The sequence below is a fragment of the Hemitrygon akajei genome, chromosome 3, assembly GCF_048418815.1.
Source record: "Hemitrygon akajei chromosome 3, sHemAka1.3, whole genome shotgun sequence".
NCBI classification, from domain to species: domain Eukaryota; kingdom Metazoa; phylum Chordata; class Chondrichthyes; order Myliobatiformes; family Dasyatidae; genus Hemitrygon; species Hemitrygon akajei.
Window position 1 is genome coordinate 177,328,408 of NC_133126.1, and position 26,226 is coordinate 177,354,633.

The window sequence follows — 26,226 nt, forward strand, 5'->3', positions numbered from 1 at the left end:
AGGGTTATATATAGAATTACGTGAAAAGCTTACGGCATCATACTACCATATGATATGCGACTGCTCACTTAAAGTAAAAGACAAAGTTAAACTCGCTTATCTCGGCTCCTTGTTTTACTTCCGATTAGTTTAATGTTTTGAAGTTACAAAACATAACAATTGTGGCAAAATTTCCCCACCATTTGGGAAGTTAAATAAAATTACTATTTAATTGTTTCATTTTTGAGGTAAAAGAAAACTGTATCAGAAACAATGTGTAATCAAAGATGAAGAGGGAGAAATCAGAGAAAAACTATAAGCTAATTGATCCACCAAGACTATTCATTTCATGAACTATGAGCAAATTGTTCTTTCCTCAATACATCCCTCCACTTTTTTCTTTAAGTGAAAGCTCCTTACAGTGTGATGACCTGTAATGGTTGGTGAGCAAGCCATGGCTTTTCCATCCCTATATCTTCATTACTCAGTCAGAACCTGGTTGAAGTTTATCTAGGTCCCATTTGAAAGAGTCCAACACTACAGCAGAAATGGGGTATTTCAGGAATTGTGCACTCATGAGCATGAGGAATAGATGTGGTCATTTGGCCCTTTGAGCCTGCTCCATCCTGGCAGTCTATAGTTCTATTTTCCTGTTCATTCCCGCATCCCACAATTTCCTTAAGATCAAAAATTCCACTGTCCTCAAACTCAGTGACTGAGCCTCTACAACACTCTAGCGTAAAGAATTCCAAAGATTCCTTTAAGTGAAGAAACTGCACATCCAATCAGTACTAAGTATTCTATCTATATTCCAAGAAAGTCATCCCTGGCAACAGATGACTGGGCCAGGGAAAACATCCTTCCTGTATCCACCCTGCAATGAGTTTTAATGGGATCACTTCACATTTGTCCATAATCAGAGATCACCTCTCATTTATATAAGCTCAAGAAGACACAGGGCTTATATGAGGGGTGATTGATAAGTTTATGGCCCAAGGTAGAAGGAGTCAATTTTAGAAAACCTAACACATTTATTTTTCAACATAGTCCCCTCCTACATTTACACACACAGTCCAGCAGTCGTGGAGCATGCGGTCAACTCTTTGAGTGCTATGCAGAAAGTTTGAAGTTAGTAACTCATCTCCTTCTACTTTAGGCCACGAACATATCAATTACCCCTGATGAGTTATTAACTTCAAACTTTCTGCATAATCACTCAAAGAGTTGAACTGCATGTGCATGTAACGAGAGCTGTATAACTCATCTCCTTCCAGCTTGGGCCACAAACTTATCAATCACCCATCTGTGGACACTTTCTGGAGGTCCAAGATCCGTATGCTCCACGACCGCTGGACTAAGTGTGTAAATGTAGGAGGGGACTATGTTGAAAAATAAATGTGCTAGGTTTTCTAAAATTGACTCCTTCTACCTTAGGCCACGAACTTATCAATCACCCCTCGTATATTCTATCTATCAGAATACAACAAACTTACCAACCCAGCAACCAACCTGACTGGTGATGCTCTGCAGGGATTTGTTCCAGACCCCAGATCTTTGTTTTTTTAATATATATAAATGACTTGGGTGGAGAGGTGTGTCAGTAAGTTTGTAGATGACACAAAGGTTGGATGTATTGTGGAAAGTGTAGGTGGTTATTGTAGATTACAACAGGATATAGACAGAATGAACAGTGGGGTGGAAAATCAATCTGGAAAAGTGTGATGTCATAGTCAGAGAACTACAGCAAAGAAACAGGCCCTTCTGCCCATCTACTCCATGTTGAAACCATATAAACTGCCTACTCCTATTGACCTGCATCAGGACCATATCCTTCTATACCCCTACTATCCATATACCTATTCAGACTTCTCTTAAATGTTGAAAGCAAACTCACATGGATGACATGTGCTCATTCCACATTCTGCCAATCCTCTGAGCAAAGGTGTTCCCCCTCATGTTCTCCTTAAACTTTTCACCTTTCACCTTTACCCCATGACCAATACCTGTAGTCTCACACAACCTCAGTAGACAAAACCTTTCAGTTACTCTATCTATACCCCTCATAATCTTGTATACCTCTATCAAATCTCCTCTCAATCTTCTACATTCCGAGGAATACAGTCCTAATTTATCAAAATTTCCTTATAACTCAGGTCCTCCAGACCCAGCAACATCCTTGTAAATCTTCTCTGATCTTTCAACCTTATTTACATCCTTCCTGTAGGAAGGTGACCAAAACGGCATGCATTACTCCAAATTAGGCCCCACCATCATCTTATACAACTTCAACATAACATCTCATCTTCTGTACTCAATACAATGATTTATGAATTCCAATGTGCCAAAACCTTTTTTTTAAAACAACCCTATTGACTTGTGACACCAGTTTCAGCACATTATGGGCCTGTATTCCCAGATCCCTTTATTCTACCACACTCCACAGTGCCCTACCGTTCACCATGTAAGGCCTACCCTGGTTAGTCCTTCCGCAGTGCAACACATCACTCTGTCTGCATTAACTTCCATCTGCCATTTTTCAGCCCATTTTTCCAGAAGATGCAGATCCCTCTGTAAACCATGATAGCATTCCTTGTGGTGCGTTACACCCTCAGTCTTGGTATCATCTGCAAATCTGCTGATCCAGTTAACCATATTATCATCCAGATCATTGATATAGATGACAAACAACAGACCCAGCACTGATCCCTGTGGCACGCCACTAGTCACAGGCCTCCAGACAGAGAGACAACCCTCTACTACTACTCTCTAGCTTCTCCCATAAAGCCAGTGTCTAATCCAATTTACTACCTCATCTTGATCCTCGTTGGAAGATCAAGCTTTAATCAATGGCAGGATTCTTAGCAGTGTGGAAGAACAGAGAGATCTTGGGGTCCACATCCATAGATCCCTCAAGGTGTCCACACAAATTGATAGGCTGGTTAAGAAGGTATATGATGTGCTGGCCTTCATTAGACTGAGGATTGAGCTCAAGAGCCATGAGGGTATGTTGCAGTTCTCTAGAGCTCTGGTTAGAACTCACTTAAGAGTGCTATTAGTCAAGGAGACCAAATCTTTACACAATACTCCATCCATGTTATCCCTAAGCCTCTACATAATTGCAGTAAGGCATATTTACTCCTCCATGGAAGACCCTCGTGTAATCAAGGGCAGCTTTCGATATACTTTCCAAATTGCTTGCTACATAGACATGTTAGTTTTCAATCTGTCCAGGAACATCTTGGTCTCTTTGAACATCACCATTTCCCATTCGTCACCTTTTGGAAAATATTTTTATTTTCTGCTTTGGGAACAAAAGTGGATGAGCTCACATTTTTCTACATGGTATTCCATCTGCCGTGTCCTTGCTCAACTACTTTGCTTGCCTGGATCCCCTGGAAGCCTCTTTGGAGTTTTGGAAAATACTGTATGCACATGATTAAACATGTTCAGTCATGTACTAAGGACTTAAGTCTGCTCCAATATCTCTTCATCAAACTTTTTTTTATATTAAAACATATCTCCCTTAATCTTTTTTTGTCAAGGGAACAAAAGACACCTTTAGGTATCCTGTCCTTAGAGTTTAATACTAAGCCCAATAATACTCTGGAAATAGGAAGCTATGTGATAGAACCGGTGAAGGGACTCAGGCTGAAATGTCAGCTGCGTATTTCCCCTCCATAGATGTTGTTTCACTTATTTTTAATAGTTTATTTAGAGATTAAGCATTGTAACAGGCCCTTCTGACCCAACAAGCCTAAGCCACCCCTGTTGGACAATTAACCTACTAACCCGTACATATCTGGAAGACGGGAGGAAATTGGGGCACCTGGAGGAACCCCATGCAGCCACGGGGAGAACATACAAACTCTATTTCAGACAGTGGCAGGAACTGAACCCAGGTCACTGGTGCTGTAATAGTGTTATGCTGACCACCGTACTACCCTGCTGCCCACAAACCTGCTGAGTTTCTTGAGCTTTTTGTATGTGTTGCTCAGGATTTCCAGCATCTACAGACTCTCTCGTGTTCCAAGCTTTAAGAATGTTGCAGATGGACCCTGGCTTTCCTGTGCTTGACAACTGCAAAATGAATGCGCTTTCCATACAAGGTCCATGGAAATCACTTCCATTTATTCATTTTTTTCTAGTTATGCATTTGACAACAGCATGTGCTATATCACTGTGAAATGTAACATTAGCTTTCATTCCCAATGGACAAGGATGTAATGCTGAGGCTTTATAAGGCATTGGTCAGACTACAGTTAGAGTACTGTGAGCTGTTCAGCACACCATATTTAAGAAAAGATGCGCTGGCATTGGAGAAGATTCATAGGACGTTTATGAGAATGATCCCGGGAATGAAAGTTAATTTGTGAAGAACTTTTGATGGCTCTGGGCCTGCATGCGCTGGAGTTTAGAAGAATGGTGGGGGGGGGGGGGCGGGGGGGAGTCTCATTGAAGCCTATTGAATATTGAAAGGCAGGCCTAGATGGGGGGGGGGGGAGGGGAGAGGGGGAGGGGGAGGGGGAGGGGGAGGGGGAGGGGGAGGGGGAGGGGGAGGGGGAGGGGGAGGGGGAGGGGGAGGGGGAGGGGGAGGGGGAGGGGGAGGGGGAGAGGGGAGGGGGAGAGGGAGAGGGAGAGGGAGAGGGAGAGGGAGAGGGAGAGGGAGAGGGAGAGGGAGAGGGAGAGGGAGAGAGCGCGCGCGCCTAGGACCAGAGGGCAAAGACTCAGAATGGACAGGTGTCCTTTTGAACAAAGATGAGGAAGAATTTCATTAGCCAGAGGGTACTGATTCTGTGGAATTAATTGCCACAAATGGTTATGAAGGCTAAAATATTGGGGGTATACTTAGCAGAGGTTGATAGGTTCCTGATTAGTAAGAATGCCAAAGGTTATGGTGAGAGTGCAGGAGAAAGGGGTTGAGAGAGAAAATAAATCAGCCATGATCAAATTTCAGAAAAGACTTGATGGTCCAAATGGCCTAATTCTGCTCCTATGTCATATGGTTTTATCATCCAAAAAGATATGTTTGATTTACTTTGTCTGATAACTTATTCCATGCTAGACTTTTAGGAGACAGGTATACAGGCACAAACATGTATGGAAACTGCAATAAGGCCCACTGTATTTGGAATAGCTCTATTGCAAAAATATCACCCGGACTCATAGACTTGTACAGCACCGACATAGAGACGTGAAAATCCAATTCATAACAGATAAATTTTCCAAAATCCACATGCTAGTTTTGAATTTCTTCCACTGAAAATTTGCCCATCTGGGTCACAAAGAAACAAGCTCTTATCACTAGTACTAATGAAATGTATTCAACATGAAATATTAACTCCGTCTTTCTGTCCAATTTGCAGAGAAGCTCCCACATGTTTCATTTTTATTTCAGAATTTGACCATCTGCAACATTTTGCTTTTGACTTTTGACAATAGCATTTGGCTGGGCCCCTTTTTTACGTGTACCATTGATCATCATATGGGGCAGCTTTAAATTTCCCAATGCTGGAACATCGTTTAACTCCTTTTCTAGGACTAAATTGTGAAGGGTATAGATCGGGTGAATACTCGCAGGCTTTTCCCCTCAGGGTGGGTGAGACTAGGTCTAAGGTGAAAGGTGTAATATTTAAGGGGTTCTGAGGAGGAACTTCTTCAGTAAGAGGGCAGTGCAATTGTGGAATGAACTGCCAGCAGAACTGGCAGACCCTAGTTCAATTTTAACATTTAAGAGAAGTTGGGAAAAGTACACGGGTGAGTGAGGTATTGCGAACTATGATCTGGATTCAGGTATGGGATTAGGCAGAAGACCAAGCTGGCATGGACTAGATGGGCCGAAGGGTTTGTTTCTATGACTTTATGACACCAATAATGGAGAGAAAAAAACACCATCCTTCACTAAGTTCACTGTTTTTAATAATTGATTTTTTGTTATAAGCCAATTAAATGAACATTCATCTCAAGAATACATGACCACAAGAACAGTTACTAGTCTCTTCATATCATGGCACGATATAAATCATTGACAATCTGTTGCATATTTATCATGATCCTTTCTGTACGTATTGAGACTGTTTAATTAATTAGTAAGTGATCTTAAATATAACTGAGATGCTACACATGATTTGGTAAACTGTATTACCCATTGATAAAGAAGGTGAGCTCATTTCTCATTAAGTTATTAAGCATATCAGTACAGCAGCCTCCTGAGTATCAGTGAGACCCATTGTAGACTGGGGAACCACTTTGTCGAAGACCCTCCTTCTGTCCACAGCATCCACAAGGCATGTTTTCTCAATGGGCACTCACTTGAATTCTATCTCCTATTCCCTTATGTTGCTCCTGGACTTCTCTACTACTACATTGAGGCCACTCTCAGGAGCAACACCTCCATCTGGGTAGCCTCCAATCTGATGGCATGACCATCAATTCCTCTAATTTCTGATAATATCTCCCCCTTTCCCCTCTCATTTTTCATTCCCCGCTTTTACCCCTCTCCTCTCCTCACCTGCCTACTGCCTCCCTCTGATGTTCCTCTTCCTTCCCATTCTTCCACAACCCACTGCCCTCTCCTATCAGATTCCGTCCTCTGCAGCCCTTTACTTCTTCCGCCTGTCCCCTCCCAGCTTCTCACTTTATCTCTCCTCCCCACCTACCCACCTTCTCCCTAACCTGGCTTCACCCCTCACCTGCCTGCTTGTACTCCTTCCCCTCCCCCCACTTTCTTATTCTAGCTTCTTCCCCCTTCCTTTCTCAGCCCAAAACGTTAACTGTTTGTTCTTCTCTATAGGTGTTTTCTGACCTGCAAAGTTCCTCCAGCATTATTGTGTTGCTCGGTACAGTAGCCGTCCTCAATGAGTTACGTCAAGTATCTGGCAGGCCAAGTGGCATATTTAGTGGGACTGTTACTACAGCGACCGAATTCAGTCCGGTGCTGTCCACGTGGAGTTGGCATGTCCTCTCTGCGACTGTGCGGATTTCCTTGGAGTTCCCCCGCTTCCCTCTACCTCCCAAATGTGGATTGGTAGGTCAATGACCACTGTAAATTGCCCCTAGTGTGAAGGTGAGTGGTTGAACCTGAGGGAAGTTAATGGGAATATGGGGGGAAAAACATGAGATCAGTGTACGATTGTTTGATAATCGCTACAGACTCAGTGGGCTGAAGAGCTTGTTTCCATGTTGTGCCTCTGTCATTCTGTAACTAAGATACAGCTTATCACCTAATGCTGTGTCAAACATGATTAATCTGATCCTAATCACTTAGTCACTTTAAACACCATGAGATCGAATACCTCAATTTCTCAAAGCAATTGTCATCTAAATTCACTTTAACTTACAAATTACATCACGCATTTCTGGATTGAACTAAAATACTTAATAAAATATGTTTATAAGCACTGAAGGGGCATCATCTCCACTGGAAACAATTGTATTTCAAGAAAAATACATGAATCTGACACACTCATGGATGGACAACTGTTAGTGCAATTTGTGACCATCATCAAAATGTTGCAACAAAGACAGACAGACTGACCCAATCCCTTACTAAATGTCCAAAATGTTATGTCAAGCCTTTCTAAAAGTAAGATATGTCATGCATTCTTAAGATTATATTTGCTAACAAGTTTAGCAAGAATTGCAATATTATTATAGTTGAAAATACCATGCAAATGAATTAGAATTAATTGGAATCTAATTAATGGATTGTAGCTATTCTTCAAATTAATCTGAACAAAAATACTCCAAAGCTCAAATAATGGCAAATCCCTTACCAGTTCTGGGACAGATCGATGAGATGAATGACACATCCTGCTGGAACAAGTCTGTGATTCTAATTTTCAGTTCAGCAGTAACAGATAAATTGAAGTCTGTTTCTAGGAACTATAGTGGTATGAAACAAACTTATCAAAATTGCTGATATATATATATACACACATCTTGGCGTTCACAAGCCAGTCCTTTTCATGAGACATGTCTATTACAAAGAACTAAATATTAAGATTCTGATTACTTTATTTCCAAACCATGTTACTGATTATAGAGTAACCTTATGGTGCAGTAGATATTCATACAATAAAGTATTGTGCTGTGACCTTAACTAATTCTGCATCCGATGACTTTGTATAAATCAGCCAATGTACTCAGCAAGTAGTTCACAATGAGAGTTTAGCGTTACAGGGACAGGGATAGTTCCATCATTTCCTAGTTCTACTGTTAATTTGCTCCACAGTCTTTTAACTATCACTTTCAAACTGCCTGCAGCTCAACACCACATTAACTTTAACATCTTCCCCAATGGCTTCTGCTATACAGCAAATCCACTTCAACGTCCTTGTCCTGACTTGCAAATCACTTGTCCAAAAATGGGAAAATTGATTCCAGCTATATACGCCAGCCCACACTCCTCATGCCTTTTACTCATTATACCAGATCCACGCGACCATGTCCTATCCACCAGGTTTGCAAGCACCACAATCACCAGAACATTTCACTAATTATTTCTCCACACTATTTCTACCCTATTTTGACCTTTCCACCTCTCTCTGCCTTTCCCATATCTTCATTCTCAATGTCTTCCACTCAGTCTTGGAAGCAAGCCTCAGCTGCATTCAATAGGAAAGTTCATACATAATTTATAGAGTAACATCACGGAAACTTAAATCTCAGTATGTCTGTATTCTTACTGTTTCAATAAATAGGCCCAATTCAAAACAATGACAAAGTGTTTCTTGATTTGTGCTCATATCCTGGGGACAATTAGGACCTCTAATTCATTTTTGTGCAGCAGGTCATTTTAGTAACCCCTGTACATCAAATGCTGTGCTAGCAAAAAGCCCTTTCTTGGCCATGACAGCTGCTTGGCAGTCAACTCCTGAGCTCACACCCCAAGCCAGCCTAAATACTGAAGACCTGGTGGGATTGGTGAAGTTATGCAGAAAGAGAGCAAAATGAAGAAATTAGTCCCCATGTGTCCTCAGCAAATGTTGCCATTATCTGTATATGAAGCAGGATAAGGGACAGAAATATGACAATCAGATTAACCTTAACTAGCTTCACACATCCTTTGAAGTCTACAGCAGCTGTTTTCATTCTGATCAAAGTTTAAATGCAATAGCATAGAGTCACAGAAAGAAAAACAGCACCCTGCTGTAATTTTATGGGCTTAATAGCTGCTCAAGTAGAGCTACTATCACTGAGCTCGAGTCTGACCTCGTGCATAGTCTGTGCAGAGTTTGCATTCACCTGGGACTGGGTGGATTTCCTCCCACAACCCAAAGGCGCGTGGGTTGACAGGTTAATTGGCCATTGCAAATTGTGCATGTAGGTGAGTAGTAGGATCTGGAAGAAGTTGATGGAAATATCAAAAAAATAAAATGGAATTTTATATTTATTTATTTGTCAATACAGCGTGAAGTAGGCCCCTTTGGCCCCTCGAACTTTGCCACCCCAGCAACCCCAGACAGCAACGGAGGATGAGAGGTGACCTGATAGAGGTGTATAAGATGATGAGAAGCATTGGTTGTGTGGATAGTCAGAGGCTTTTTCCCAGGGCTGAAATGGCTAAAATGAGGGGGCACTGTTTTAAGGTGCTTAGAAGTAGATACAGAGGGGATGTCAGGGTTAAGTTTTTCACACAGAGAGTGGTGGGTGCATGGAATGCACTGCCGATGATGGTGGTGAAGCTGGACACAGGCTATGTGGTAGGGTAATTCTAGGCAGCTTCTAGAACAGGGTACATGGCTGGCACAACATTATGGGCCGAAGGACCCGTAATGTGCTGTAGATTTCTATGTTCTAAACCAATTTGCTCTAAATAATCTCAGGACACCAGAGCACCCAGGGAAATCCACACATTCCACAGGGAAGGTGTACAGATACTCCTTGCAGATGACATTGGAAATAAACTATAAAGTCTGGAAAGCCCTGAGCTGTAATAGTGTCACACTAACTGCTACACTACCATGGTGAAATGTTGAGTGTGGATTGGGGCTCGATTGTGAGCACGGACTCAACAGACAAAAGCATCTATTTCAGTGCTGTACTATTGTGACTTCAATGAAAGTAAATGGAGGATAGAAGATTGATGGGATTATTCTGAAAGATAGCATGGACATAATGGACCAAATGGTCTCCTTTTACATTATATGAAAATATGGAATATGATTTACAAAAGGCATAAATCTAGGTGTAAAATGGAACAGCATGCAAGACCTCTTAAAGAAAGAAAAAAGGTAGTAGATTTGGCCCAGTATAACATGGATAAAGCCCTTCCAACCACTGAGCATATCTACGTGAAACTCTGTCATAGAAAAGCAGCAACCATCAACAGAGATCCTCACCTCCCAGGTCATGCTCTTTTCTCACAGCTGCCACCAGATAGAAGATACAAGAGCCTCAGGACTCACACAACCAGGTTTAAGAACAGTTATTGCCCCTCAACCATCAGGCTCTTGAACAAAAGGAATAACTACACTCATGTCCATCCATTGAGATGTTCCCACAACCAATGATCTCATTTTAAGGACTCTTTATTTAGTTATTTCATGTTCTTGTTATTCACTGCTATTTACTTATATTTGCATTTGCACACTTTGTTGTCTTCTGCACTCTAGTTGATCTTTCATGAATTCTGTTATAATTAATATAATATAGATAAACTGAGTATTCCACAGGAACTTAATCTCAGGGATGCATATATGTCACCATATACAACTGCTCATTGCTAGGAGCAGAAGTTCCCATTTGCTTCAAAAGGGCAACAATTATATCAGTGCCTAAGAAGAATAATGTGAACTGCCTTAATGACTGTCACCCGGTAGCACTCACATCTACAGTTATGAAATGCTTTCAGTGGTTGGTCATGACTAGAATGAACTCCTGCCTCAGCAAGGACCTGGACCCATTGCAATTTGCCTGTTGCCACAATAGGTCAATAGCAGATGCAATCTCAATGGTTCTCCACACGGCTTTAGACCACCTGGACAACACAGACACCTATGTCAGGATGCTGTTCATCGACTATAGCTCAGCATTTAATACCATCATTCCCACAATCCTGATTGAGAAGGTGCAGAACCTGGGCCTCTGTACCTCCCTCTGCAATTGGATCCTCGACTTCCTAACCAGAAGACCACAATCTGTGAGGAATGGTGATAACATCTCCTCCTTGCTGACGATCAACACTGGTGCACCTTAGAGTGTATGCTTACTCTCTATATATCCATGACTGTGTGGCTAGGCACAGCTCAAATAACACCTATAAATTTGCTGACGATACAACCCATTGTTTGTAGAATCTCAGGTGGTGACGAGAGGGCGTACAGGAGTGAGATATGCCAACTGGTGGAATGGTGCCACAACAACAACCTGGCACTCAACGTCAGTAAGACGAAAAAGCTGACTGTGGATTTCCGGAAGTATAAGACGAAGGAACACATACCAATCCTCATAGATCAGAAGTGGAGAGAGTGAGCAGTTTCAGGTTCCTGGGTATCAAGATCTCTGAGGATCTCACCTGGTCCCAACATATTGATGTAGTTATAAAGAAGGCAAGACAGCGGCTATACTTCATTAGGAGTTTGAAGAGATTTGTTATGTCAACAAATACACTCAAAAACTTCTATAGATGTACCGTGGACAGCATTCTGACAGGCTGTATCACTGTCTGGTATGGAGGGTGGGGTGCTACAGCACAAGACCGTAAGAAGCTGCAGAGAGTCGTAAATTTAGTCGGCTCCATCTTGGATCCTAGCTTACAAAGTACCCAGGGCATCTTCAGGGAGCGGAGTCCCAGAAAGGAAACGTCCATTATTAAGGACCTCCAGCACCCAGAGCATGCCCTTTTCTCACTGCTACCATCAGGCAGGAGGTAAAGAAGCCTGAAGGCACACACTCAATGATTCAAGAACAGCTTCTTCCCCTCTGTCATCCAGTTCCTAAATGGACATTGAAGCTTTGGACACTACCTTACTTTTTTTTAATATACAGTATTTCTGTTTTTTGCACAATTTTTAAATCTATTCAATATATGTATACTGTAATCGATTTACTTATTATTATTGTTATTTTATTTTGTTGGTTTTGTTTTTCTTCTAGTTTATGTATTGCATTGAACTGCTGCTGCTGAGTTAACAAATTTCACATCACATGCCGGTGATAATAAACCTGATTCTGATTCCATAATAAAAATTTACATTGATATCTTGAATTCTGCATAAACCCCAAAAGAAATATAGACAAGACTAAAATTAATTTTATGGAAACCAGTATTAAATTCTGTCAAGTTCTAAATAATAAAGTCAAAATGAATTCAATAAAATCTGAACAGCAGGTACATTAGCAGGTACATTGTTGCGTGCAACCAGGCTCAAAAACACCTGGCAGATATAGAAAACCACAAGTATCTTGCAAAGAGTACAATATTCAAATACAAAACGCATTAATCTTTCTACGTGCTCATGACACTTTAAAGAGCTTTCTCAATGATCTGAGCCACAGGTGCGTGCTACCCCCACAAGAATTCAGAAGAGTATAATGTTTACACTAGAATTAAACTCCAGAACAAGGTACAATATTCTACACCATCTCCAGGTACATTTCAACACATTTGTCAGACCGTTTTACAGCTATCTCCAAATATAAGCATTAAGCCAACAAATCACTATCATATTTGCATTAATATTGACAATTGTTGTTGTTCAATAGTTATGTCAGTGCATAATTTCATATGAATAGATCTGCGATTGTCTCAGCAATAAATTCCAACCACCTTTCCTCTTTCAGGATTAAAACAACAAACAACAATAATTTACAGTACCTTGAATGTCATTGGGAGAGGTTTGACACAAGACTCAAATGAATGTTAGAACACTGTCAGTGGGGTAGATTTTAAGGAGTAATTCTGATGAGGGAAGAGAGGGGAAGACTGGGGAAGAAGCCGCGCGCTCAAATCTTGGGATTGTCGAGAGGCACCAATTACATGGATTTCAGGTATAATGGACAGGACTGATTTAACGAAAGGAACTAAGAGATATTACCAGGAGTTTAAAAAGTAATGGATGAATTTTAAATTGAATTCCTGGATACAGAGCTAATATTGGTCAGAGGAGAGGAGTGAATGAAGCTTCATGACCATTAGGATACCTGCTAAGGATAGTTTTGGATGAGAACAATTTTACATTACTAATAGGTTCAATGTCAAAGTTGTTTATTTTACTTTATATCCAATGTGAACCCTTTAAAAAAAATAAAAGCCAACAAACAAAAGGTTCCTTTTTACAGTGATGGCTGCAAAGCAGATTAAACCTTTGCTGAATATTTTATGAGCACGAGATGTGATTTAGTCTTAACTCAATCTAATCGTACATTATTCCCACTGGATTGTTCTGCCGTTCACTTACCCCGTGAACTCCCCAGAATAACACGAATTCTACCAAAAGTAACCTGTTCAGTTAAGGAAAAAATAAAATAGTGCTTATTAAAAGTTATTGATCGGAAGTTCGATAATTAATTAATATATATCCAAAATAAGATGTATGTAAAAATAAGCTATCTCCTCACCGAAGAGTGCTGGCAGAGATGATCTGAAGAAAAGGTGTGTGGATGGCTCCGGTCAGCGCCATTCAAATCAGCCGTCTTTTCCTCGATTCTCTTGGTTCCCGGAATTTGCAGTCTCTCACAATCTTTACACCTCTGGTTTCTTTTTTTAAAAAACCTTTAAAAAGAAGCAAGAAGAAAATAGCAATTGTCATTCATAAAGAAACATTTCCTGATTATAACACAACCTGTGACAAAGTAAACAAGAACACTTTTTTGGTACCTCGGCTGCCACTTCCCGAATAACTGCGTGCTCCCGCTTACTTCATGAGTGCCGTTCATGCGCGTAGTATATAGAAATCTACAAATTTAAAAAAAAAACGCAAATTATTACAAAATAAAAACAAAATTAATTGATCGGTAATTATTTTTAAAATTCGTGACATAAAATTTATGATACTGTGCTCCGGAATGTAGATCCTGCAGCGTGGCTGAAAAAGATTCAGAACAGTAAAAAAAAACATTCCAGGGAGATAAATGACAAGTGTGTTGGTCAAGAGAGCAGGGCTATTGGTGGCTTTGTTGCAAAGTTTGTGGATGTACGAACGTAGATGGAGGGGCAGGTAGTTTCGGGGAAGTAGAGAGACTACAGAGTACTTAGATTATGAGAATGGAATACAGTGTCGGGAAGTGTATGGCCATGCACTTTGGCAAAAGAAATAAATCGAGAGAATTTTTTTTTAAATCTGAGGCGCAAAGGGACTTGGGAGTCCTTGTGTAGGATTCCCTAAAGGTTAACTTATGGGTTGAGTCTGTGGTGATGAATGCAAATACGATGTTAGCATTCATTTCAAAAGGGTAGAATATAAAAGCAAGGATGTAACGTTGAGACTTTATAAAAGCAGTATTGTGAGCAGGTTTGGGCCCTTTATCCCAGAAAGGATGTGCTGAAACTGGACAGGGTTCAAAGGAGGTTCACGAAAATGATTCGAGGAATTGTAGGTTTGTCATATGAAGAGCATTTGATAGCTCCGGGCCTGTATTCACTGGAATTCAGAAGAATGAGGGGTGACCTCATTGAAAATTATCTAATGGTGAAAGGCCTTGATAGAGTGGATACGGTGAGGATGTTTCCTACGGTGGAAGAGGACACAACTTCAGAATAGAGGGGCGTCCTTTTGACGGGGATAAGGAAGAATTTCTTTAGCTAGTGAGAGGTGAAACTGTGGAATTCTTTGCCACATTCAGCATCGGAGGCCAAATCCTTACGAATATTTAAGGCAGAGATTGATAGATTCTTGATTGGTCAGGGCATGAAGGGATGGGGGAGAAGGTAGGAGATTGGGGCAGAGAGGAATAATGTATTGGCCATAATGAAATAGCGGAGCTGTTGATGGGCCAAATGGCCTAATTCTGCTCCTATATCTTATGGGTCTTATGGCTCTTTAAATCCGCCAAGATCCTGATACTAAAACATTTAAAAAACATCCGTACAGGTATACGGGTAGAAAATATTTAGGGAAATACTCGGGAGATACAGGCAAATTGAACTAGCTCGACTTGGTCGGCATGGAGGAGATGGGCCGAACGACCTGTTTTCCGTATAGTACAGATCAATGACTTACAGGATGCAGCGGCGTCCGTTCGACGATCTGGGAGCTGAGATCCCGGTTCACTGCCATTCCCCGCAAACCTCCTGCGCAGAATTTGAGAAAGAAACAGCGTCCAGCTTGACAAGGGTCGCCGGGTCTTCCGGCAAACCCCTCAGTTCTGAAGCCGTTACGCCTCCCTGTCACTGGAAATGTTCCTCCGTCGCTCCGCACCGGGAAAACCAGGTAACACGCACAAAATGCTGGAGGAACTCTGTTAGTCTTAGTGAGTCCCGGCGGCTCATGGAGGCGGGGCACTTACATCTGAGTGAAGAAATTGTGCAGTCCCGTAGCTCGACGATTCAATTCAGACAGTCGGAGGTCTCTCCACTCTGGGGAGCGGATCATAATGAGAGTGGCTCGACGCTGACCCCCAGAATGTCTGCCCTCAGTTGTGCGGTTCTGACACTGTCCATTCTGACTCTGGCGCAGGCGGTGAGTGCCCTTTCCTCCGTTTCTCGGGGATGTTCTGCAGGTGGATGTCGACAAGGGCAAATATCTATTGGCTAATTAATGAAGGCAGGAAATCGAAACGTCCCAGTCTTGAGCCGAGCAAGTATCGCGCGCCAAGCCGGCAGTAATTCGAAATGCTGTGATAAGTTTCTCAGATACGAGGGGTAGTGTGCCAAGGCCTAGAGACCCGAACGACATACAAGGGGAATTGTATGCTGGTGAGTGTCAGATACAAGACAGATAGTATCATAATAAACAGGGGATAATTGCCTCTGAAAGCAGTCTGCATAGTTACTGTCCGCTGCGAGGATGCTACATTTGTAACACTGGGTATTGCACTGCTTTTGATTTTGCAATCACGTATTCGTACTTTGATGCAAGGCTAGTGTTTACGAAGGATCCCTAAATTCTCCTCAGACGGTGGTGTAGGGTAACTAAACGTACATATATCACAGCCACCGTCACTGAGTTGGGGTTCACTTTAAGAGGCTGGTCTGACGTTATGGCGTGTTTACGTACAGTTCTTACCACGCTTTGGGTTCCGTGCTTGGAGTACGATAGATGAGTTATTACCGTTTTTCATAAACCTAAAACGCCTCGCGCCGTTTTTATTTGTGAAAACCAACATGGATGACCCATTCCAGAGTTATTGAACAGGTCGGCCATTGCAGTCGCTTTAAAGCTGCCAGAGTTCGGGGGATGAAATGCCTACGCTTGGTTCGTACAAGCTGAGGCCCAGTTCGCTCTGAGAGAAATCTCCGCCATCGACCGTTGTTCAGCAGCCGCACGGCTGTGAGAGCGGGGAGTCCACTGGAACACCCGCCTGAACACAGTAAATACTCATCACTGAAAACTCACCTTTTACAGACTTCTGGACTATCGGAGTCTGAGCATGCCAAACTTGCTGTCTTGCCCAGCTTTTGCGATGCTAAACTGTCCAAGCTAATGGACCACGTGTTGCCTCTCCCGGGAAATCACCGTCCTTGTTTTATTTTTAAAGAAGTCTTGCAGTAAATGCCTGATTCAGGTTGCATAGCCCTCGCTATTGCACCAATAGGGAGCTTGCTAAAATGGCTGGTCGTCTACATTCAGCCAGGCAGCAGTGTATCATTCCTCCTCCTTTCTCTACCTCAATAAGCCGGGTTCAATAAGGCACCCAGCATAAGGACACCTGTGCCTGTGTTTTCACCACACTCACTTTGGTAGGAACACTAGAAAGTTCACACCGCCTTGCTCAGAACAGGTCTGTGAACACTGTGGGTTCCAGCTGCCAGGGACCTCTACTGTTCATTACAGGCACCATTTCAGGGTGATGGGTGCTCAAGTGAGTGTGCTGCCAGCATCGACTATTGATGAGAAGGCAAAGAGCGATGAAACCCCGTTAGAGGCCACCAGTGGCAGCAAGATCTGGACTTATGGGAGACCACGGGTGACACTCTGCTTCAGTGGGGGACGTTACACATGGGACTTCAAGCTGGCTAAAGTGGCTAGAATTCTGCTCAGTACAGATTTTCTGCGTGCTGGAGGACTATTAGTCAATCACAAAAACTTGTGGCTTACGGATGCCAAGGACTTCGGGTCGTTACACTGCTCCCCCATTAAGTGCCCCACAATGACTCTGTCAACTGCATACACCTTTGCATCAAGTTTACTCAACTGTTGGGTGAATTCTCAGACCTCACCAAGCCCACATTCTCCACTACAGTCACAAAACATGGGGTCGAGCACCACATTCCCACAACTTGGCCCACCAGTCCGAGCACGTAAACTGGACCCAGAAAAGCTGGTTCCATGAAGGCTGAGTTTGACAACATGAAAAGACTTGGCATTGTACACCAGTCGAATAGCCCCTGGGCTTCACCCCTCCATAGGGTCCCTAGTCCAATGGTGGTTGCCGCCCATGTAATTACCAACGCCTTAATGAGACCACCACCCACGATCATTACCCAGTCCCAGATATCCAACTTTACAGCACATTTTGCTGGAAAGTTAACTTTCTCCAAAGTCAGTCTAGTTAGAGGCTACCATCAGGTGCCTGTGTGCTCCCAAAAGAGCTGAAAACCCTGTTTGGCCTTTCTAAGTTTCTGTGCTTGTCAATTGGGCTGAAAACTGCAGCACAGGCTTTCTAACGGCCGATGGACTCTGTATTAAAAGATATACTTGACTGGATGGCCTACCTGTAGCCGGTGCATCCAAAGCCGAAGATGTATCTCATCTCTGCATACTTTTCAAGTGCTTAAGCTGACATGGGTTGATTATTTACCCTTCTAAATGCTAGTTTGGTTGTCAACCATTGACTTTCTCGGCCATCGTGTCTCCGGAGAAAGTGTGAAACCCCTCCCAACAAAGGTAGCCGCGATTGTGGATTTCCCACCGCCCTGCACTACAAAAATCTACAGGAGTTTTTAGGCATGTTGAACTTCTATCACCACTTCATTCCTGCTGAATTTATGCTTCCCCTGTTTGGTGTGTTTAAAGGCAATACCCCTAATCACGTGCTTGACTGGTTAGGGGACATGATCTGATCATTTGAAGACACCAAACAAGCTCTTTCTAAAGCAACCCTACTGGCACGGCAGCTCCCCAATGCACCCATAGCCATTACACTTCAGCCTATGCTGTAGATGCTATGCTTGAACAGTTGGTCAGAGGTATGTGGCAGCCACTCATTTTCTTCAGCCGGCAGCACCATTCTTCTGAAAGGAAGTACCACACATTTGACCGCGAGCTTCTCGGTCTCTATCTGGCTGTCCACCATCTTTGTTTTCTTCTAGAGGGTTGCCATTTCACTGCATTTGTTGACCACAAACCCCTTGTGAATGTGATGGCCGAACTATCAGAACCTTGGTCTACATGGTAGCAACGCCAACCGGCCTACATATCAGAGTTCACAACTGATATACAACATACTGAGGGAAAAAATAATGCCGTGGCCAAATTTTGAAGCCATACACATAGGGATTGACTACGGCAGCCAGCCAAGCTACTGACCCAGAGGTTCAGGCTTATGCAACAGCCGTCATGGGCCTGCAGTTGGCTGACATTAAGTTAGGGGAAGCTGAGGTTTCTCTCCTGTGCGATGCCTCAACCAGTTGCCCTCACCTCATAGTACCTGCAAACTGGAGGTGAACTGTATTTGACTCCATACATGGCCTCTTGCATCCAGTCCGGAAGGCCTCACAGAATCTGGTTGCACTAAAGTTTATGTGGCTCAGCCTTAGAAAAGAGGTGCTTGATGGACTGCAGCCTGTGTGGGGTGCCAGTAGGCAAAAATTAACCGTCATGTTTAGGCTCCATTGGCACCTTTTGAGGTCCTCGAGTGATAGATGAACATGACAATGTGGACTTGTTGGTCCTCTTCCCCACTCCTGTGGTTTCGTGCACCTCCCTACCATGGTGACTGTACCACCAGGTGGCCAGAGGTCATCCTTATAGCATCAACGATGGCCACAGATGTAGCTCGGGCACTCAATTGCATCTGGGTTGCTTGGTTTGGCACCCCTTCTGATATTTCCAGTCCCCAATTCATATCAGACCTCTCGGCTGCAATGGCCCAGAATCTCAGTGGTAGGCTACATCACAACACAGCGTACGACCCACAGAACAATGGCCAGCGCTAGTGGTTTCCCTGCTCCTTACATGCTGCTCTGAGGGCTTCTCTGACTGATGAGGGTTGGCATGATCGTCTCCCATGGGTTCTGCTGGGGTGCAGAACAGCTCCAAAGCAGGACCTGTAGTCATCCGCGGCTGAACTGGTATACGGGCAGCTGTTACGAGTGCCAGGTGATTTTATTCCTGATGCCATGATCACCTGGTCAGCTTCCCAACAGCCTTCCACCCTCCTCAGTAAATTCAATTCCTTTGCACCTATTCCTACCTCCCATCATGGCATATTGACTCGGGTTCCTGTTCTGCTTCATTTGTTTTTGTCCACCATGATGTACACCAACGTTCCCGTAGGCCCATTCTGCATTTTGGAATGGAGAGGAAAGACTTTTATCATAGACAAGAGGAGTAAACCCCTGCCGTCATGACATAGGACCCGAGCCGGGCAGTTCATCCAAGCTCCGGACGGGTTCACAATGCCGGTTTTAGTGAATTCTGGGGGAGCCTTGCAGGGTAATGTAATGGGTGGAAATGTACATTATTTGTAGCCACTGACATTGAGTTGGGGTTCACTTTAAGAGGCTGATCTGATGTGAAGACATAACTACATAAAGTTTTTTCCTGCACTTTGTGTTTGGAGTTTGTATTCCAATAATTGAGTTGTTACAGTTTTCCTTAAACATAAAATGCCTGGTGCCATTTTTATTTGTGAAGACCTACAGTAGTGTTGAGCTGCCCTCATGAACCTCAGCTCATGCTGTGGAGATATTCCCACACTGCTGTTGAGCAGTGAGTTCCTAGATTTTAACGCATTGTCAGTTAACACATGGTAAAATATGCCCAAGTCGTCTCTTAGAACAAAATTAGATTAATGGTCATACACTTACTGCCCCTGCCCCTCTTCGTGACAATGTTTACAGGTGCAGGCGTTGGTGAGGTACTGTTGTGTGTGATTCTGATGGGCCATGATATATTAGCAGTGCTTTGCAGGTAGTGTTTAATATTGTAGGAGGGATGCCAATCAAGTAGGCAGATTTGCCCTGAGTTTGGTGAATCTTGCACGTTGGAGGTGCAGTAGTCCAAATGGTAAACATTCAGTCACGTTCCCAAACTTTGCCTTGTAGCGGACGAAAAGGCTCTGAGAAATTGCTGACATAGGGTATCATCTCCAACCTGATTGTATGTTGGTCTGGTTAAGGTTCCCACCAATAGTGAGTTCCAGGATGTTGTTAATGAAGGATTCAACAATGGTAATGCCACTGAAGCTAAAGATAGGTGGTGGAGGCTTTATTGGACACGGATATAAATGCTATTTCTTGTTTACCAGACCAAGCATTAATGTTCTTCATGGTTTTCTTCACGGGGTGTGTGCTGCTCATCTTCTGAAGAGGCGTTGACTGGTAGTGTGCAGTGGAAGTCGCCAATTCTGAGTTAGTGATTGCAAACCACTGAAAATGATTGGGACTAGGTGGCGTTATGTAAAGCACTTCAGTGATAACCTGTATCTGAGATGGGAGATGAGAGAAACTAAATCCATCTTACTGTGAACCAGTGGAGACAATTCCCCTAATTCCCATGGAACCCAGATTTGATAACCATGAGCACGCCCATCGTGTCGAGGCCAGGCACTCTCCCATTGAATCAAACTCTTCTGTCCATGTATAGATTAAGGCATAGATGATGTCTTGAGTCAAGTAATCCTGGTGAAGTTTGTGATGAGAGTATCACTACTAATCGAATGCCGCTGTCGACAAAATCTTCCACTGTTGATGTTTATGTTTGGAGGGACAAGACAGTTTATCCTTTTTATGAATAGAACATTTAGTAGCTGGCGAGTACTCAAAGACATTGGATGAATGGGAGTGCTCTTGTTTACTGAAACAACTTGATTTCAATTCCTAGCCGGTTCTGGATTACAGATCTTCAAATGTGTGAATTGTCACAATCAGCCTTTGCAGTAGCAGGAATTCCGCTGCTTTTATTTCAGATATTTAGACTGCTGTGTATTCATGCCTCCTTACAACATAGAAAGAGACCTTTCAGCCCATCGGGTCTGTAGCGGGTCGGTCTGAGAGCAAACCTCACTCCTTCGTGCAATTCCTTGATTTTCCCGCCAGCTACCTACACGAGGAGTAGCCCCTTCCACTGAGCAACCTGAGAATCAGGAGCGTCCTGCAGATAGTGTGAACTCCACAAAGACAGCACCACGTATTAGAGTCAGACCTGTATCGCCGGAGCTGTGAGACATCTGCACTACCTGTAGCGATGCTATGCAGATGTCAACTAGAGGCAAAGAAGGATCCTCACTACCAGCTCAATCAGTAGTGGATCTATAGAGAGTCTCTTGAAAATCATTGCTTTTTTCTCTCTTCTATTTACACTTATTTAATTTATTTTTATTTACACTCTTTATTTAAATTGATAGTTTTTATTATGTATGGGAAAAAATGCTGCTGCAAGACAACAAATTTCACGACATTTCCCAGCAATATTAAACCTGGGAATGATTCTGATCCTTCTAAAGCAACAGACGCAAAATGCTGGGAGCTCTGCAGGTCAGGCAGCATCTGTGGAGGGGAATAAACAATCAACGTTTCGGGCCAAGACCCTTCTTCAGAAATGCCGACTGTTTTTGCACCTCCGTAGATGCTGCCTGGCCTACCAGAGCCCCTCCAGCATTTTATGTGTGTTGCACCTGCAAAATCTCTTGTGTTTATGATTCCCTTTTGAAGCATCTTAGGATGTCACACAGTCATGAAATATGCAGATCCTGATGTTGAACTAACTGGGCATGGGCTGGTACACAAATGATTGTGATCACATATGTGAAGATACTGTGTATAAATTTATTTTATTGTTTATTGGCACAGTTGTGGAAAAAAAGCATTTTATTGCACTCCTCCAGAAGATGCTGATGGTGTTGAATCCACTTCTACAATGCCCAAAGGTAGAATTGCAGGATATTTGATCTTTTGATGACAGCATGTGACTTGGAGGGGAGATGGCATATGCCTATCGCTCTTATTAGTCGGAGGTGGACCAGTACTTGTGGTTTGGTTAGAACTATCCACGCTGTAGAAGTTAGGGTCGAGGTTCAGAGAAAGGAACTAGTAAGGGGCATCTTGAGGCTGAGGGTTGACTGACAGGCCACATGTTTGATTTGGTTGGTAGATTTGAATAAATCAATTAGATTTGCACTGACTCGACCTGGAGGGACTAAAATGTTTTGCCTTTCAATCAGAACTCATACAGCGACCAAGCTGAATCCTGTTTCGGGCTCTGGGTGGTTGTGAGGGAGATGTAGGGACAGGTGTTAAAGCTCCTGTGGTTCATCCATATGCCCACTTAAAGACAGGTGCATTTATGTGAGTAATTGTGAGATTTTTCAATAGGACAAAATGAGTGGTATGGGATTGCACATGGGTCATAGACTACACTGTTTTCCTTTCCACGTGTCCACATTGAAATTAAACGGTTGTGCTGGTCCATGGGCTCTAAATCATCGCATTATGTACTGAAAATTTAAAAAAAACATCCAAATTGTCGGCATGAAATCAGAATCCACGCCCCTCCTCTCTCCCGCTTCTCACTTCCAACGCTCTCTTATTTTGGGAGACTTATTTAGGGCCGGTTATTTTTACACGGTTCCCGCAGCTCGGAGAAGTTAGCTTCGGCCAATCCAGGGTACTCTCGCTGCCGCGAAGGGTTTTACAAACGCCACTGAGCTAACTCTGCACAGACCACAGTCACAGTCACAGTCACACCACCTCCACCTGCTTCCAGGATTAGCGTCGCCGCCTCTCAGACACCCTGCAAGGCTCTCCCCTCTCCGGCTCCCTCCTTCCCTCTCTGTATTTTGGCAGCAGGCCTGACAGTGTTTAAATTAAGGGGCCGTTTCCGTTCAGCTGCCTCTCTCAATCTTGTTCTGTTAGGATGATCTGATCCTCAAGTGGCCGCGGGAGGGACAGGGTCTGAGCCCGCAAAGCTCCCTGCCTAAACCCCCGCTCGGTTTGAATGTGCAGAGAGCTGTCATTGGCTCTCAGCAGGGCAACGCCACGATTTTAAAATTGTTTTAGAACTCAAAATGTAATCCCTTCTGTTTCCCTAAAACCTGCAACCCTCCCGAGTTACAAGTAAACTCAAATAATCCGCTATCCGACTGTAAGGAACTCGTATGGTTCCGGTAAATGGCACGCCGTAGTCCTAGAGCAATTCAGCACGGATCAAGGCCCTTTGGCCCAACGAATCCATACCCAACCTGTTCAAATTTCAGAATCAGGTTTATTATCAGTGACATATGTCATGAAAGTTGTAGCAGCAATACATTAAAAATTACTATGTTACAATAGGAAATATAAAAAAACGAGTGCAGAAGAGAGCAGAATATATTCTAGACCACCCTATAGTCAGCGGGATTTGTCAGAGGAGCAAGCTTGTAGTCATAGAGGAATACAGCACAGGAACAGGCCCTTTGGCACATCTAGTCTGTGCAGACAAGGTGAAGGAGAGTCCTAAGGGATTCTATAGATATGTTAAGAGCAAAAGTATTGCAAGGGATAAAATTGGTCCTCTGGAAGATCAGAATGGTAATCCATAAGTGGAGCCGATGGGGAAGATCTTAATTTTTCTTTTGAACATAGAACATAGGATAATACAGCACAGTACAGGCCCTTCAGCCCACAATGTTGTGCCAACCCTTAAACCCTGCCTCCCATATAACCCCCTACCTTAAATTCCTCCATATACCTCTCTAGTAGTCTCTTAAATTTCACTAGTGTATCTGCCTCCACCACTGACTCAGGCAGTGCATTCCACGCACCAACCACTCTCTGAGTAAAAAACCTTCCTCTAATATCCCCCTTGAACTTTCCACCCCTTACCTTAAAGCCATGTCCTCTTGTACTGAGCAGTGGTGCCCTGGGGAAGAGGCACTGGCTGTCCACTCTATCTATTCCTCTTAATATCTTATACACCTCTATCCTGTCTCCTCTCATCCTCCTTCTCTCCAAAGAGTAAAGCCCTAGCTCTCTTAATCGCTGATCATAATGCATACTCTCTAAACCAGGCAGCATCCTGGTAAATCTCCTCTGTACCCTTTCCAAAGCTTCCACATCCTTCCTATAGTGAAGTGACCAGAACTGGACACAGTACTCCAAGTGTGGCCTAACTAGAGTTTTATAGAGCTGCATCATTACATCGCGTCTCTTAAACTCTATCCCTCGACTTATGAAAGCTAACACCCCATAAGCTTTCTTAACTACCCTATCTACCTGTGAGGCAACTTTCAGGGATCTGTGAACTCTTCCCCCAGATGCCTCTGCTCCTCCACACTACCAAGTATCCTGCCATTCACCTTGTACTCTGCCTTGGAGTTCATCCTTCCAAAGTGTACCACCTCACACTTCTCCGGGTCGAACTCCATCTGCCACTTCTCAGCCCACCTCTGCATCCTATCAATGTCTCTCTGCAATCTTCGACAATCCTATACACTATCTACAACACCAGCAACCTTTGTGTTGTCTGCAAAACTTGCCAACCCACCCTTCTACCCCCCCCCCACTGTAATTACAGTATCAGGAGATGGACACGGAGACTATAGAAATGAGACAAAGCAGCATTGATTTCACGGACTGGCAGTTTAAATGGTTCGGTACAGACTAGATGGGCCAATGGGCCTGTTTTCTGCACTGTACTTTTCTATGACTTTCTCATTTGATACCAAGGTGAATTTGTTAAACCTGCCAAGTTTGGAGATTTGTAATCAGTGCTCAATTTCTAAGAATTCTTAAATAAGATTGTACTAGAGGGGTTTATTCAATGGAAAATTAGGCCCACTTTTCCAACTGCTGGGGTAATTTCCAATGCACCATTCACAAATTCTCCTTTACTCTTCAGTGAATCCATCACTTAAAAGTAATCGGATTTCCTACATTCTCTAATTTATATATTTTTAGCTACTTTAATAAACAGCATCAGAAAAATGCTTGAAATCCTCTCAGCATTCTTAAAATCATAAACAAGAGAAAGTCTGCAAATGCTGGAAATCCAAACAACACACACAAAATGCTGGAGGAACTGAGCCAGGCAGCACCTATGGAAAAGAGTACAATGGAAGTACCGTCTGTAACGTCGACTGTTTACTCTTTTCCAGAGATGCTGCCTGGCCTGCTCAGTTCTTCTAGCAAACTGTGTGTGGAGCAATCTTATATAATAGCATTCTTTCTGATGCATATCTGATGAATTTAAATTTGGCTCTCATTTTGGTCATCTGATACAAACCAAGAAACAAAGATTTCCTGTTCACTAATGTGCTAAATTAACATATTAGATTTTGCCAGCTATAATGAAAGCTAGTAATTTCTTAATAACATAAGGAGATCACTGGTGGCATTAGCACTGGAAGCAACGTATCACAACCAACAATTTTTCATAACAGCACAGAGAATAATTATGCGTGGATGTAATGTTTATAAATATGGAGGTGGTGAGTTAATTCCAGAGAAGTTCCAACTCTGAATAGTTGGAGCATAATATTGTGATCAATTTCAGGCCTCATATCTAAGGAAGGAATTAGATTTAGATATAGATTTGGAGATACAGCACGTGACAGGTGCTTCTGACCCAGCGAGCCTGTGCTGCCTAATTACACCCACGTGACCAATTAACCTACCAACCTGTAAGTCCATGGAATATGGGAGGAAACCAAAGTCTCTGGGGGAAACCTACGTGCTCACAGTAAGTATCCTTACAAGATACTGGATAGACTGGGCATGGAGAAGGTGTTTCTATGAACAGCAGGGTTTAGGATCAGAGGCCAATGCCTCAGACTAAGGGACATCCCTTGAAAACAGAGATAAAGAGGGATTTCCTTCACCAGATGTGGTGAATCTGTGAAATCTATTCCAATAGAGTACTGTGCATGCCAAGTCATGGGGTGTACTTAAGACAGGATAATTATAGGTCCTTGATTGACAAAGGAGTTAAAAGTCACAGGGAGAAGGCA

General features: G+C 43.1%; 2 protein-coding genes across 2 annotated transcripts in view; one reads left to right on the forward strand and one right to left on the reverse strand.

Moving 5' to 3' along the window:
- Positions 1–16,016, reverse strand: part of LOC140724601 (uncharacterized) — a 284,720-nt gene extending 268,704 nt beyond the window's left edge. Inside the window, exons 1-4 of the mRNA XM_073039025.1 lie at positions 15,141–16,016; positions 13,799–13,876; positions 13,540–13,693; positions 13,380–13,422 (exon numbers count right to left, since the gene is read on the reverse strand). Of these exons, the coding sequence (XP_072895126.1) occupies positions 13,380–13,422; positions 13,540–13,601 (105 nt within the window). The 5' untranslated portion in view covers positions 13,602–13,693; positions 13,799–13,876; positions 15,141–16,016. The remainder of the gene's footprint in view (positions 1–13,379; positions 13,423–13,539; positions 13,694–13,798; positions 13,877–15,140) is intronic.
- LOC140725661 (uncharacterized) overlaps positions 15,428–26,226 on the forward strand; it is a 213,952-nt gene continuing 203,153 nt past the window's right edge. Inside the window, exon 1 of the mRNA XM_073041425.1 lies at positions 15,428–15,599. Coding sequence (XP_072897526.1) covers positions 15,543–15,599 — 57 coding nt within the window. The 5' untranslated portion in view covers positions 15,428–15,542. The remainder of the gene's footprint in view (positions 15,600–26,226) is intronic.